At 40.5% G+C, this 15,901-nt stretch overlaps 1 protein-coding gene across 3 annotated transcripts in view; it reads right to left on the bottom strand.

The window, feature by feature from the left end:
• kank1a (KN motif and ankyrin repeat domains 1a) overlaps positions 1-15,901 on the bottom strand; it is a 279,556-nt gene that overhangs the window by 34,003 nt on the left and 229,652 nt on the right. For all 3 annotated transcript variants that reach the window (XM_059969953.1, XM_059969955.1, XM_059969956.1), the window contains exon 3: positions 6,105-8,753. In XM_059969953.1, the coding sequence (XP_059825936.1) occupies positions 6,105-8,753 (2,649 nt within the window). The remainder of the gene's footprint in view (positions 1-6,104; positions 8,754-15,901) is intronic.

The raw sequence follows: 15,901 nt of genomic DNA, 5'->3' as shown, positions 1-15,901 counted from the left end.
ACTGACTTCATGAGGGTGAATACTTATGTTTTATATTTGTATTTGATTTAGATCAATTTGGAGAGATCTATTTTCACTTGGACACAAAATGAGTCTTTTTCTATTGATCAGTGTGATAAAAAGCTAAATTGCGATTCAATGTTGTAAAACAATAATTCATGAAAAGCTTCAAGGGGGAAGAGGTAAATACTTTTTATAGGCACTTTACTTGGTCAAAAGAGACATGGTGGGCTTTAGGCCTGATTCCGTGTTCAATGTCGCTGTTACTCAATGGGACATCAATTGACTCAACATCAATCAATAGGCCCCAGATGGAGTATTCTGACAGGTGTAGATACTCTACTGTAAGAATATTTGGCCTTTCAGTTATACATCTTTGATCTTCCGGTATCGCAACCAGATGACTTTCAGTAGTGCCCTGGTCATCATAAGTTTCCTCAAAAAGACCCTAGTTGGCGAAATAATCTCTAACAGTGGAAAACATTCACAGGTGGACTGCCAACAGAAGGAGCAATCACTGATATTAAAAGACAAGCCCAGCTACATACAATGGTGAGCTCAAATATTTTCCCACCATTCCCTCTGTACGAGCTGTACACGTGGATCAGATGCTAGATGCATACATGAAGCCTAGCATATAACAAGGTTCTCATCTGTTGCCAGGTTGATTTTGTTGCCTGCCTAGATTTCAACTTAGAGGGAGGACAGGGGCTCAGTGGGTGGGGTAAGAAAATGGAATGGCAGTTCAGGCAGTGCATAGAAGAATGCACGAGTGGCAAAGACAGGAAATTCAAGGATATAACATGTAATGCTGGTTGGATCTGCTATGAGTTGTAGTAAATTATAAATTATTTTCTGTTGATAGAATGCTTTGTTTGACAAACCAGGTAGAGAAAGCAACTGTAATTAATTGTCTAACTTATGCTTTTTTATACAGTGCCTTGAAAAAATATTCAGCCCCCAACCCTTTGTAAATGAGAATTACAACCAGGAACTTTGATCAATTTGAGTAACAATTTTGTGAATCACGTGCTCTTTTCTTCCCCATCCCCCCCGCAGAGAGCAAAGCACCCCCCCCCCCAAAAAAAAGCAGGGAAATTTGTAAAGCATGGAAAACTAAAAGTTCAAAAACTGAAATGACGGCAGATCAAAAGTATTCAATGCTTATTAGATTTATGCCACACATATCACTCAGTGTTGAGGCCAAGAAGTTCCACTTTATTCTTGTCTTTCCACAAGACCTTTATTCACATCTTTAGTGTCTTCTATGTGGCACTTTATGGGCAAGGATGTATTTTTCTTTAATGGTACATTTGGCATAAATCTAATACTGCACATCAGCCAGGTAAACCATCCCTACTGTAAAGTATGGTGGAGGTAGCATCATGCTTTAGGGTTGCTTTTCAGCAGCAGGGATTGGATAAAAACAGAGATCCTGGATAAAAATCTGTAGCTTCTGCCAGAAAGCTTAAACTGGAAAGGAAGTTCATCATTCAGCAGGACAACGACCCAAGCAACCACGGAGTGGCTTCAGACAAAGAAAATTGATGTCATTGAGTGGCCCAGTCAGAGCCGTGATTGAAAATCTCCTGCAAAACCTCAAGTGTGCTGTCCAGCACAGCTCCCCAACTAAACTGGCACAGATTGAGCAATTTTGTAAGGATGAGTGGGCAAATCTTGCTCCATCATGTTGTGCAAAGCTAATAGAGACTTATCCAAAAATACTATTGGTTGTCATAGCTGTCAGAGGTGGTTCAACTAAATACTGAACAAAGGGGGATGAAAATTTTTGAATTTCAGTTTTTGAATTTTTAATTTTTCATGCTTTACAATTTTCCCTGTGGTTTTTGATTGGGGCTATACTGTGAAAAAATTGAGCATGTTATTCACAAAAAAAATTCTCAGTTAAATTGACCAAAATTCCTAGTTGTAATACTCATTTATTTGAATAAAATCTTGGGGCTGAATACTTTGTCAGGGCTCTGTAAATCATTTACCTTTGCTTGTTAGTTATAATGACTGCCTATTGTCTACAGTTCTGATCATGAAACCACTGGAAAGATGGGATGGCAAGAAGAGATTCACCAGGATATTGTCTGGAATAGAGAATGGTTGTCATCAAGACAGGTACTGGGTTTACCCTCAATGCAACATAGCAGAGCTCGTGGCAACCTCAAAGTGGTTCACAAGATTGTAAGAGTCAAAATCTGTTTCCCAGGGCACAGAGGTCTACAGCTGGAGGCTAAAGATTTACAGCAAAGGAGGAAAGGGGTCTTTCAAGATCTGAGGGGCAAGATTTCCACAAAAAGGGTATTTGGAATGAGCGGTCAGAGGAATTGGTGGAGGCAGATACAATTACTACTTTTTAAAGGAATTTGGAAAGTTATGTAGATGAAAAGGTATAGAAGCTTAAAACAGGTAAGGTTTTCAGGGTGAGCATGGGTAAGGTGAACCATGAGGGTCTGTTTCCATGGTTATAGACTTCCATGATCAATGCTCATCTTCCAATACCTTAGCTGCCAAGATAAGAGAAATACAAAGACAGAAGCAAGAGGGAGATCAGAGAGGTGAAGGGCAGAATATAGAACAATCAGTTCAAGCTGGACTTCCGAAACCGTACATCAGTATTCAAAGCACGTGAACAATTTGCACCGTTGCTAATCAGCAGACGCGTGGTGTGTGCTTCAACAGTGGGGCATCATATTGACAACAATTGTTATGTATACTGTACTTGCTGTCCATTTACAAATGAGAAACATGATGACCTTCTTTGGCAGGATACAGAAGAGATTTTCTCAGTTATTTCTAGGAACTGACAGCTCCATGGTTGTTAGTGATGTGGGGAGAGAAGAACTGTGTTTGCTTACAAAGTACAGCAAGTTCAGTGGAGATTTGATGGTGTTCAATATCATGAAGAATTTTGATTGTGTAAATAGGAAGTCCCTTTTCCCAGGGCAGAATGGCTGGTCACCAGAGCACAGATTTAAGATATTTAGCAAAGAATATTGGCTACATGCAGGTAAATTAATGCTTATTAACAATAATTTTCCAAATGGTGGTGGAAACAGATTCATCAATTACCAAAAAGAAATTGCATGAAATGGGAAACTTCCGGTGCTGTTGAGAAAGTTAGGGAATATGACTCATTGAATGGCTCTTCCAAACTGTGAAGAAATATGCGGCCTCATCCTGTAGTGTGTTAGTCTATGCCACTAACTAAAAATACAATCCCAACATGGAAACATTGAAAAGTTTTTTTTAAATATATGGAAAGCATACTGAGGACTACGATGAAACCAGTCATGTTGATCACTGCATGCTACAGATGATTAGAACCACAGGTGACCCACCTAATCCCTACGAGGGCTGCACCCTGCCCCAAAACTCCCAACCCCTAATTCACTTCAGCCACTCAACATCATGCTGAGAACTGAATTGTGCAAAATTAGCCATTAAAAGTGGCAAAAAAAATCATTTGATTCACCGAGCTACTTCAGCTTTGAATCTAATCTGAAACAAAATCTGGTAAATCGATTGAAGGATTATTTTCCCGAAGCTTTATTTATGTCATTTTATTGTAATGACCAACTGTGAGCCTTCAATTGTCATGTGATGTAGTCAGCTAAGAATTTGCTAAGCACTGGGACATTCCTTCAAGTCACAGAATATATTTACCCGGTCGAATCCTGTAATGCATCTTCTCAAAGAGTGCAAAGTTAGCATAAACCTACACAATATGGGCACTATACTGAGGCAATTAAACACTCGACTGGGCTTTACAAGTACTTGATTAAGATGGCTTAGTGACTTGATAAATTAAAATTAAAAAGTGGTAGATTTCCAAAATGGAATACACATTGAAATGAGAAAAATCCAATTTAAACCAGACCATGTTTAAATGATAAAAAGCATGATTACTAAATCACTTAAATGGCATTAACAGCGTGGAAATTAATCACACTCAGTGTTTGATTCTCTATTTCAAATACTAAAGTAGGAAAATAATTCTATCCACTGAATGCCTCAATTTAGGTTGGCCTAGAGAAACAAAGGGAAAAGACTTCAGACACATTGTCATCCAAATCCCTTCGCCAGCTCTGAAAATGAAGAACTATTACCACTGAGCCAGCTGGCATCCTTCGGTTCACTGTAAAGTGTCTTTGGATAAACTAAACCATTTTCTTTTAAAGACAAATCCCTTTATTTAATTTGCATTGGCTGCATATTAGCAATGTATTTTTTCTTTTGCAAACGGGACTGATAATCACTTTATTTTTGGTGGAAGGCAAGAACAAAATGTTTTAAAACAAAATGCTTCTCTGGTCCACGATCTGCTTGGTTGCATATAATGAATAGTCAATGCAAGATCTGATTTAGGTACCTCTAGATTTCAAAGGTTTCTTTTTCCACAAAAATGCTGCCTGACTGAGGGCTGCTGGCGTGTTCTATTTTTTTTTATTTCATATTCCCAGCATCTGCAAATTTGCTTTGAATTTCAAGAGAAGAAAACATCCAACTTAATGGAAGGAGCATTTGTGTCTTATGAAGACACATCAAAACATTTCATTCAAACTGGTTGCAGATGAAACCCCACTATTCAAACAAAGAAGAGTGAAAGGAGGGAACTGGAGACTGGCTAGCAAAACAACAATAAAGGGAACACTAAAGTACATCAAGAAATGTGATATCAGGCTTAGATATTTGTAATGGGATTAAACAAAAACCAACATAGATCTATAAAAGGGAAATTGTGTTCAATAAATCCAAGGTTTTTCTGAGCATGTAACAGATAAGAACAAATGAATATTTGGGTTTTCAGAAGGTCGGTGATACATATATTTGCATTTAAGAGGTTAATGCACACAAGCAAAGTAGCTGCAATGGAAGACAGTAGACATGCATGGATTAAAAATTAATCAACAGACAGGAAAGAGAAAGAGCAAGTAGGACTCTCTTAGGGATGCAGTGGCTAGTGAGATACTGCAGGAGTCATTGCCTCAGCAGTAAGTGAGTTGAATGATGGAACTGAGTAAATCTTTTCCCAAATTTGCCCCCAACAAAACTGGGTGACATTACTTGTAGTAAAGAGGGGCACAGAGGCTCAAAGCTGATGCATAAAACATGGCACATGCAATCTAATGTGGAAAAATGTTGAGAAGTAAAATGTAAAGGCAGATAATGATAAATTAGGAAATATTGATGTAAAGAGTAACCAGACAAGGAAAGCATGCGCAATGGTGCAGCAAACAATTAAAATGGCAAATGAAATGCTGGCTTCATAGCAGGAACTGTGTGTGCAGGAGCCTGGATATCTTGCTACAATTACACAGGATCTTGAGACCACAAATGTCATTGAGGGAGTGCAGTGAGGTTTAACAGACTGACTCATAGATGGATGGACTGTGTCATAGGGAAACATTTGGTCAACAGAACACATCTCTAGTAGGGCTCTGAAGAGACAGGACCAAACTGAAAAGCAAAATCCTGATGGGGCTAGACAGACAAGGATGTGTTGGCTGGGAAAGGAGGATAGTGAGCTGGTGGTTGGAGAGATTTACAACAAAATACCACACTCCCGGAATTTGGAGGAAGACACTTAGGACTGAGATGAGGAAGAACTCCTTCACTAAGAGGATGGTGAACTTGTGAAATTCTCTAACACAGAAGATGGTGGTGGTAAAATGCACTTTAAGTTTGTAGCAGATAGATTCCTGTCAATGAAGGGATACACAGAACAGTATTGATATTGGATTGGCCATGACTGTACTGAATGAAGAATCAGGCTCAAAAAACATATTACTTTTGTTATTATGCAAAGACAACACAATTCAGGACAAATAAAAATCATATTTTGTCAAAAGGCTTTAGGGCATAGTCAGTACCGTTACATTAGAAGTTATTTCATATTTGAACAGAAAAAAAATGGTGTTGCGGAGAATTCTACTGAGCACCAAACAATTATTAAATTTTTTGAACTGAACTGAATGGCAACAGGTTTGAGTTAAACCTAAATATTTAAAATTAGCTGGAGCAGTGAAACCAACAAAGCATTTCTCCTAGTTCCAATGATAGATTGTCACAAATACTTCCAACTTGTAACTAACCTGCAGTCGCGCCGGCAGAGTCTGTACAAGGGCTGACGTGAACAGTGCCTCTTATTTCCTCATTGCTCCCATACTTCATGACTGAATTTAAAGTAGTCAGTGTATTGAGAAGCTGGGAGTTCAGGGACCCAATCTGAGAATGAGGCTGTCCAAAGGCATCAGCTAGCTCAGTATAATTTTCAGCAAGGAGCATCTGCTGCTCTTGCAGCAAATTCTGTACACGCTCAACATAGTGGTTCAATGTGGATTCTGCCCCAGGATTGTGCTCCATCTCTTGGTACTTTGCAGCAAACACAGACTCATCACCCACACCGATGCTCTTTGTGTTAGCAGGCACCAGTGGCTGATTGATCGTGCCACAAGCAATGTTTCTAGTTTTCAAACCAACGAGGAAGTTTTCATTTATGCTTAACTGACCAACTCCAAAATCTTTGGTTTTTACAGGTGACGACTTCTCCAAGTCAACATCACAAGTGGATGTCGTGCCCACACCAATGGAGCGGGTTTTAATAGTTGCATTGACATCCTTCACTCTACCGTCTCCCACCGCGACAGATCGCGTTTCAGTGGCTGTCGTGTTGGTCTCCTTATTGCAATTGCTCACAATGGTACTGGTGGTAGAGTCTGTGAGTGTTACCAGCTCAGTATTGGTGAATTGGTTCAATCTATTCACATCTATATGTGTCTGTTTGTCTGCTGTCTGTGGTACTGCCATTACTGCGGAATCAACGGCCTTAACTTGTTCTGTGTTTGTACTGGAATTCATCAGCTCTTTCGGTTGGCAAATTATAACATCCACTGAACAATCACCAGATCCTATTGATTTAAATTCCCTCACTTTCTCCTCGGTGAGGTCTCGATCCTCCGCTGCTGCTTCTGTATTTACAGCTACGTCGCAGAAACTTCTCAGCCCGCAATCCATCGCCTTATCGCACATTACAACACGGTGACCCACGGCCATATCCTGCAATTCCACCTTCTCGTGCACGACCCAGCAGTTCATTGGTATATCCAGACCCACAGCGACATCTTGACAGTCAGGCCTACAGCTGACTCCAGAGTTGTGCATTTGCTGCTGAGTGCCCACACAAGCATCACAATAGCTCACGCAGTCACCTACTATTTGGTTTTTCATTTGCACTGTCGCTTGTACTGATACAGTCGCGGCCTGAGGCTGTGCCATTACATACTTATCTGTCCTTTTCCTCGAGCCAGCAACCTGCAGCTCTAACTTCAGTTTACTCATTTCCACCTCATGAGTGGCTTCTTTTAACTGCACCTCGAGCCTGTAAATTTTCTCCTTCAGTGCGTCAATCGTCTGCTGCTGCAGTTCAATTTCCATGTCAGCCTCCGTGGTGATACCCAGAAGAGTCTCACTGACACCAACACTGGCATCGGTCTGGTCAACAGCCGCCCTCACTGCCACGTCCTTGAGACACCTTTCAGATCGATGATAAACCACAAACCCATTCATGTCCACATCGGCTCCCACAGCTACCGACCTGTACTCTTTTGCCTTCACCGACGGCTGTGTGCTCGGTTTCTCATCGCCACTGTCCTGAATCTTTTTCTCAAGTGCCTGCATCTCTGCTGTCAGCTGCCTGAACTCTTCCATCCTCAAAGAACTCTGTTCCAAGCTTTCCATTTCGTCCTCTGAGTCGATGTGCAGCTCTCCAACCTGCTTAGTCTGCAGCAACTGCTCAAAGTGATCTGCGTTTCCTGCGCTGTAGGATCGTTTTCGAAACCCACCGGCAGCGCTCTGATTCACAGTTTTTTGGCTCTTCAGCTGAGCTGTTAATTGCCTCCTTTCTTCCTGTAACACTGAAATTTTTACCTGTAGAATGGGAATCGTTTTCACTTGCTCCTCCAGCTCTTTGAGTCTTCGCAATGCAATGACCATTTGCTCCCTGATGTGCTGCAGATGCATTGGGGTGACGTTTGTGACAGGCGTCGTGATGCCCGAGCTCAAAGGGCTGTGACGAATGGAACTGCCCATTGACGAAGCAAAATAAGGATTGTATTCCCCATTTGCCTGGAAGCCATTTTGAATCTGCTGGGAATTTGGCGAGGCTTGACTTAACCCTGCGGATCCCGTAAATGAAACCAAAGAGTTGGTCGACCCTGTGCCTCCAAAACTTGCAAACCTAGGGCGCCGTGTATCTCCAATGGTAGACTGCATGATCAGTCTCTCTTGCTCCAACCTTCTGCGGGTTTCCATCAGAGTTTTTTCAACATGGAAATTATGTGCCGCTGGCCTCGGTGAAGGCGGAGGCAGAAGTTTCTTTTCTTGAACGCTTAGAAGTGCTGGGGATGTCTCAATTCCACCACTTTTTATTTGAGGGGTATGCTGGCTTCTTGCACCAATAAAAAGTGATGGTGACAATTTGTTGTCTTCACTGTTGGAGGATGACAGGGATTCTGTTGATGTCCAATCACTGACCTGATCTCCAATGTTTCTAGGATTTGCAGGACCTTTACCCACTTTGGTCCTTCTTTGAATATTCAGTTTCTTTATAGTGTTTCCTCTTTGTATGTCATCCACATATTTTAGAAAATCCAGGTCAATTTGAAAACCATAAGGAGTTTCCACAGAATATTGAGACTGCGGATCCTTCTCATCTTCTCCGTTTAAAGAATCGCCTCGTTTCCCTGTAGACGAAAATGAAAAATATCATTATAGATTTTTTATTGTCTATACATGCAACACAGCTATTTTGCACAGAAAGCGGCAAAAATATGTCACTTCGACTCAGCAACCTTTATCAAAACAGTTAACACAACGCCTCACAGAACAGAAAGAGTTAGCATGCAATCACGAAGAGTACCTCAGAGACTTTGCAGCTTTATTAAAATGGCAGCTTTGGCTGATAAAAATCCAACACTGCAGATTCCTTAATTAGCACTTATTTGTGGCATTCTGTTAAAATAGAACTTGATGCAGCCAGAGCTTCTGAGTTGAACTGTTATGCCTTAACCAGGTGACCAAATTCACTGCAGTGAACCACACGGTTAAAAAAATTCCAGCAGGGTTAGAGTTAGAAACACCGCGAGTAAATACATGAACAATTCCAACTAAAACAAAAATTGCTGCTAACAGTCTTCCCTTCTCTGCTCCAGATTTGCTACTAAAAAGAGAGAAAAGATCACTTTTTACTAACTTGAAGTTTTAAAAGTGTGCTCAGTCCCCTTGTGTTTAAGCAACAGCTTCTTACTGGTTAAGTACAGTCCCAATCAGGTTGTGCTCAGCTCTGAGCACACTCACTTAAAAATATGCAGTCAGACCCGTTTCTGACGGTCCGAAATTCCACAGCAAGTGAGGAACTGTCTAATCAAGCAACAGACAGAACAATCCTAAGAAATTCTGGAACAAAAGTTATTCAGTCAAGCTAATTATCGCACAGTATCAAGCTGTTTTGAAGAACGTTACAACATAAAAGAATGGCTGCTGCTCAGACTTATTAACTGTGATGGTTTGGCCTATACTGCCAAACAGGAAAGGAGAATTCCATTACTTACAACTGCAGACAGGCAACTGTGAGGAAACAAGATACAGCTTCTGAAACGTTGGTTAAGTTTACGTTCACGCTTTTTTGCCCCCTCTCCCTGCAAGCCCCAAGAAGCACACTTCTTTTGTAATCTCTGTATCAGAGCTTCAAAATACTTTCAGCACTCTAACCAGGCTGAAAACTGTCATCTGAAGCCCTGCCTGCTCTTACTCATGCTGTGCCCTATAAGGGAAAATTCCAGTATTCAGCCAAGTACAGCACACCGTAGCAGAGGCTGGGCAGACACCAATGAAATGCCTTTTCGGAATATGCCCCAGCTCCCCCACCTGCCGTTGAACACTGTCTTTTTGAACTGAAACAGAGCTGCTTCTGTTCATTCAAGTGACATGTTAAAAAACCCAATGCATATTCTGCTAGAACGTTACATTGATTCAGAGAAAGGTGGTGGTGGAGGGGAATATGTACAAATGTGCTTTTCTTTATAAAGTCCACATACTGCAGTGGCATTAATCTCTTAACTGTAAGTATAATAGTTGGATTCCATAAGCCTCAAAATCACTGAGTCTTAAAAAGCCAGATACACTTCAAACTTCTGCAAAAGTTTAGTTTCAAATTGTAGGAGATGATGGTTGCAAATTGAATGGTGCTTTTAGTACTTTAATCAGATATGTTACATTGGCATACCACTGTAGCACAGTAGTCTGCATGACACTATTGCAGCTCTAGTGTTGGTGTTTGGAGTTCAATCCCAGCATCCTCTGTAAGGCATCTCTGTATGTCCTCCCTGTGGGTTTTCTCTGGTTTCCTGCCATAGTGTAAAGAACTCTCGCGCAGGTTAATTGGTCACTGTATGTTGTCCCATGATTAAATTTGGGTTAAATCGGGATTGAGGAGGGCTGCTGGTGGTGCCGTTTAAAAGGCCGGAAGGGCCTATTCAGAACTGTGACTCAAAATAAATTATGACTAATAAATCTTTCTTACCCTAGTGATTTTTTAATTCCCAGCCATTTTTTGAAAGTTAAAACATGAATCCCACCTTAAATTGGTGGGCATAATGGATAGGCCAAGCATTTCACAGCTTCCCATCCCTTTTCCAAATCGTCAGTTTCTTGGCCTTTCTGATCCCATGGCAAGTCAGCAGCCTAGTGTTCAGTTTTCAGTGAACGCTGTGGTTCCATCAAAGAGCAGACATTCCTGGCTGGCTGTTATCATATACTTCCCACTCACATGGCAACACATTTCTTGTGACTGGACAATGCTGGACAAGAGTTGAATCAGTAATTGGATAACTGCTGGTTTGACTGGGCTGGGCCAGGTGGATCTGAATGAAAAGGCTTTTGAGGAGAGCTGACAGGAGAGCAAAAATCCAAGCCAACCATGCCCTGCTGTGATTCTCAGCATCATGATATCAAGGAGTTGGTGCACTTCAACTCCGTCAGGAGAGTAAATTGCTAACTTTCCATAAATCTCACAAACTACATGGATAGCAGTATTTGAATCACAGCCCAGTGTTGAGAGAGGCAAGGGTACCCTTGTGGCAGTTAACATACAGGTACCATCAACCATTTTAAAGGAAATTGCATCTTACCCTTTTTTGCAATACGTGAGCAACTACCTTGCTGCAATAAAACCAGGCCTGGTAAATAATGCCTGGAATATTGCACAGAGGGCAGGTCTCCCTACACTGAGGAGAACAGATGTGCAATAGGAAATTATTTCTGAGGTGGGAGGGATTGTCCATGAGGAGCAATTAAGCAGACTCTGCCTACAATGTAGTTTGGAGAAATGAGACATTATCTCATTAAAATGTTCAAGACCCTTATGTGTTTTAAACAAGGGAGATATTGGAAGGATGTTTATTTGAGTGAGCTGCCTTGAAACCTAGGGTCCTGGTCTCAAGAAGCAAGTCTTTCAGGGAGGAGATCAGAAGAATTTATTCACTAATCTGTGAAGAATCAAAGACTATGGGTTAGAACAGGCAAATGGTACTGAGGGTAGATCGGTCATAATCTTACTGAATGCCGGAGCAGGAAAGAGTGACTGAAGACCATATAGAAGAGTGGTCTTTTTGTATCTGAATGAATAACCTGCAGTAATCTTGGACCTGAAACGTCAGTGACGGAATTGAAAGCTTTGTGGCCAAGTTTGTGGAAAAAAAGGTGGAGAGGAAATGGTGTTGATGAAGCAGGGAGTCTGCAGAAGCACTTAAGACACATTAGGAGGACATGTAAAAGAGTGGCAGATGAAATACAGTGCAGCAAAGTGTACAGGCATGCATGTTGATAGAACGAATAAAGGTGTAGACTATTTTCTGCACAGTTCAGTTTTGGGCCCTTTAACGAAGAAAGAGTTTGCTGGCTTTGGAGAGGGTACAAAGAAGGTTCGCAAGGATGATCCCAGGAGTTAAAAGCATTTGTTAGCTCTGGACCTGCAGTCGCTGGAGTTTAGAAGAATGGGGGGTGGGGGGTGGGGTGTCATTGAAACCCAGCAAATATTGAAAGGCTGAGATAGAATGGACATGAAAGGTATGTTTCCTATTGTGAGGGAGTTTAAGAACAGCGGCACTGTCTCGGAATACAAAGACGTCTCTTTAGAACAGAGATAAGAAGGAATTTCTTTAGCCAGCAGCTGGTAAATCTGTGGAATTCATCGCCACAGACAGCTGTGGAGGCCAAGTCATTGGCTATATTTAAAGCAGGCAAAATTTTCAGGGAGAAGGCAGGAGAATAGGGTTGAGAGGAATAATAAATCTGTCATGATGAAATGGTGGAGCAGATTCAATGGGCTGAATAGCCTAATTTTGGTAATGGAATTCTTAGCATTAGAGGCTAGACGTATAGCAGGGGAGGAAATGTGACAGTCTAGTGTTCTTGGCAGCATCTAAAGTTGGTTTACATATAGAGATTTAAAAAGAGGAATCCTCAAAACAGCCCAGCTATTTTTTAAAAACTAATTTTAATCAATCTGAAAATCAAATGTAACAAAAAAAGTTACTGTTTCTACATCTTGCCTCGTGATTTATTTTTTAAAAATACAAGATCAAATGGCAGGAAATGCAGGTACAATACTCACAAAATAATTGCCATCATGCTGTTAAAAGGTCATGGCAGAAACTGAAACATCACTTAGGGTGGTGATAATAATTCTCTCCAAGTTTAATATTTTAGATTTTTCCCAATGTCTCAATAATTCCAGATCCACTAAAAAATATGAACACTAACTCAAATGCTTACTCCTAAGTCATTTTGAAGTTCAAAGTAAATTTATTATCAAAGTATATACAGCACTATACACTACCTTGAGATTTATTTTCTTGCAGGCATTCAAAGCAGAAGAAATAGAATGGAATCAATAAAAGACTCACAGAGAATCCTTGTATCACATCAGCAATTGACAAAGAATGACAAACTACCTATGTGCAAAAGACAAACTGTGCAATTAGAAAAGAAATTATAAAGTAAATATTACTGAGAACATGAGATGTAGGGTCCTTGAAAGTGAGTCTATAGGTTGTGGAATCAGTTCCTCTTGCATTTGGACGTTTTACGTGACTGATACAAATCTTCGAACTGCATGCAAAAGAAATGAATTGTACTTGTATATATTGTCATTCACCCAGAGCAGTTTATGCTCAGCAAATTAGATCCGGGTAGTTGCCCCTATTATTTGTGCAACTTTGAATGCATAGTCCCACACAAACTTGTAAATTATTCCTGAATTAGTCTGTTTTGGTGGCAGTAGGAATGAGGGCATCAGGGAAACACAAAGCAGTAACTCTCAGTAGAAGGAACTGAGACTTTATACAAATCCAGCCCCAAACCATGACATTATTGCAGCAACCTCACACTATATGTCCATTGCTGATGTGATACAAGGATTCCATGCTAAAAGCAGTACAATGGCCTTCTAAAATTGGATCATGTGTGCTGCCTTGTACAGGCCAGTACAACTGTGTGGGTCAAAGGTCCAATTGTATCCAGATGTGCACACAATAACAAGTTTTCATACAATTATTTGTTTGAAATGTAATCATACTCATGTGCTACAATTTATTTTCAGTTGCACAAAGTCACATTTAATTCTACTTCAGACAAAATCCACTACGCGCATAATGAACACTACATTTACAGACTGAAGAAACTGGTTCATTGTCATGTGTGGTACAAGTTTAAAGGTGTTACAGCTTATCTAGATTTGTATCAAACATTTTATTCTTTTTAAAGCACAACAAGATTTCCTGTTATTTCTAACATTTTTTTAAGTACTGGCTCTAAAAGTACTAAATCAACTTCCAAATTACAACAATGCAACATTGGCATTGTCATAAAGTGCTAATCACAACATCAGCTTCAAGGAAACACATGTTTACTTTCACAAACAAATTTATTTAACAAATTAATGAATAACATAAATTCGTGTTTGTTATTCTGTTATGCTGTTAGATCTTCTCCCCAACTTGAGGCAAGATGTTACTCATGGACCTTTTACACAGAAGGTCTGCTTCCAAGGATACCAGGACAAGGACTGCTGAGCAATGATTTCAATTTATCTTCAGTGAACTGTGAGTTGCAAAAGCACTCGTGTATTGGCCAGATACAAATGGTGCGTGCAGTATCAACCTGAGCTTGGCATTTTACGAGGAGCCTCACAATTCGAAATAGCAGCAAAATTCCAAACATGTACTGCTTGTGCTATGCATTTCAGATGACTACTATTGCAAAAGGCTCATGCTATAATGTGCGAAAGATGTATAGAAATAACTTCATCTTCACTATTAACTACAGAATATAATGCGATGTCATGACAAGTTTAGAATCCAGATGCATAGTTAATTTTGGTATTGGAATTGGTTCAATAATAGACAGCTCAACGTAAAATGCTAGTTAGTCTTTGTGTAAGCAAGTATCTCAATAGTGTAGCAGTGTGCTACACAGCGCTAAAACAACGACATGGGAGTCGGTAAACTGCAATTAAAGATGATTTTATTCGAACTTCACAGCCTTGCTTTAAAGCCTCCCTGATCCCGCCCTCCCTGGGCGCGGATGCTGTAGGGGGCACTTACTCACAATCCCGCGCAGGCTTTTCCCTTTGTTGGTGAAGCAGACCTGGCGCCCTTTTGGGACTGGCCTTTGTGCCGGCGCGCTGGCTATTTGTGAGCCGGTTCGAGTGCGCTAGGAAGTGGGTTGCCACAATAGCACTCACACATGAGCACTGTCAACTGACCACTCTCTAAAATGCACACGAGTGAATCTGCAGGTGCTGGAAATAAATAAAAACACAAAATGCTGGCAGAACTCAGCAGGCAAGATAGCATCTATGGGAGGAGGTAGGAGGAAACCCTGATGAAGGGTTTTGGCCCAAAACATCGTCACTACCTCCTCCCATAGATCCTGTCTGGCCTGCTGAGTTCTGCCAGCATTTTGTGTTTTTACTCTCTAAAATGCACCTGTTATCTCACAAGCAGTGTCCTAACATATTGTTCAGACAACTTTACAGACCAGAAAATATAGGAGCAGAATTAGGCCATTTGCCCCATCGAGTCTACTCCGATTTAAGGAACTGTTGACCCCAGGTAGTTAATAATGGAAACTTGCAGAAACAATTAAAAAAGACTTTGGGTTTTTTCCACAATTGTAGTCACTATGTTATAAGATTGTAGTAATGGGGGAAATGAGGTTCAAATGCCATAGGTTGGAGTGAACACAGCAGCTGCACATTACTGATTTTTCATATGGTCTAGGCCGGGTCAAGTATCACTAATTCAGAGTAATTAAATGTACAAGATTCTCATGAGTCTTGCTACATGGGATTCTGCTTTCACAGTCTATAATTCTATCCATTTTACTGCGAACATTGCACACTAAAGCCCTTACTATGTTAAATAACAGAAGTGTAGAAATTGTATTAAAAATCACTATATTAATAAGTTATATTTTCCTGTGAATGACTGAACTGATCAGTTTACAGATCCCTTCCTTCAGCTATTCTGAGAAAAGCTTTGGATGAAATCCATATGGAGCACAAAGTGGAAGAGATGCAATTATGACTTTCACAGGGAATACAACTCCAGACTATTTCGGGAATTATGCTACTGGTAAAATTAACTCAATACCAGTTACTCCAAATACACTGAATATTTCTTTGGTTAGTTAAGTGCAAACAGATTTAGTCTGAAGGGTATGTCATTCCCATTGATAAAAGCCAATATTTGGTTCCAAATGCTACTTGGTTGGTTTAAAATTTTTACTATGTTAATACAGTAGGTACACACACAACATGCATGTATTAATG

Source organism: Hypanus sabinus, chromosome 5, assembly GCF_030144855.1.
Source record: "Hypanus sabinus isolate sHypSab1 chromosome 5, sHypSab1.hap1, whole genome shotgun sequence".
NCBI classification, from domain to species: Eukaryota; Metazoa; Chordata; class Chondrichthyes; order Myliobatiformes; family Dasyatidae; genus Hypanus; species Hypanus sabinus.
Note: the sequence above shows the minus strand (reverse complement) of the source record. Positions and strands in the feature narration are given on the sequence as shown.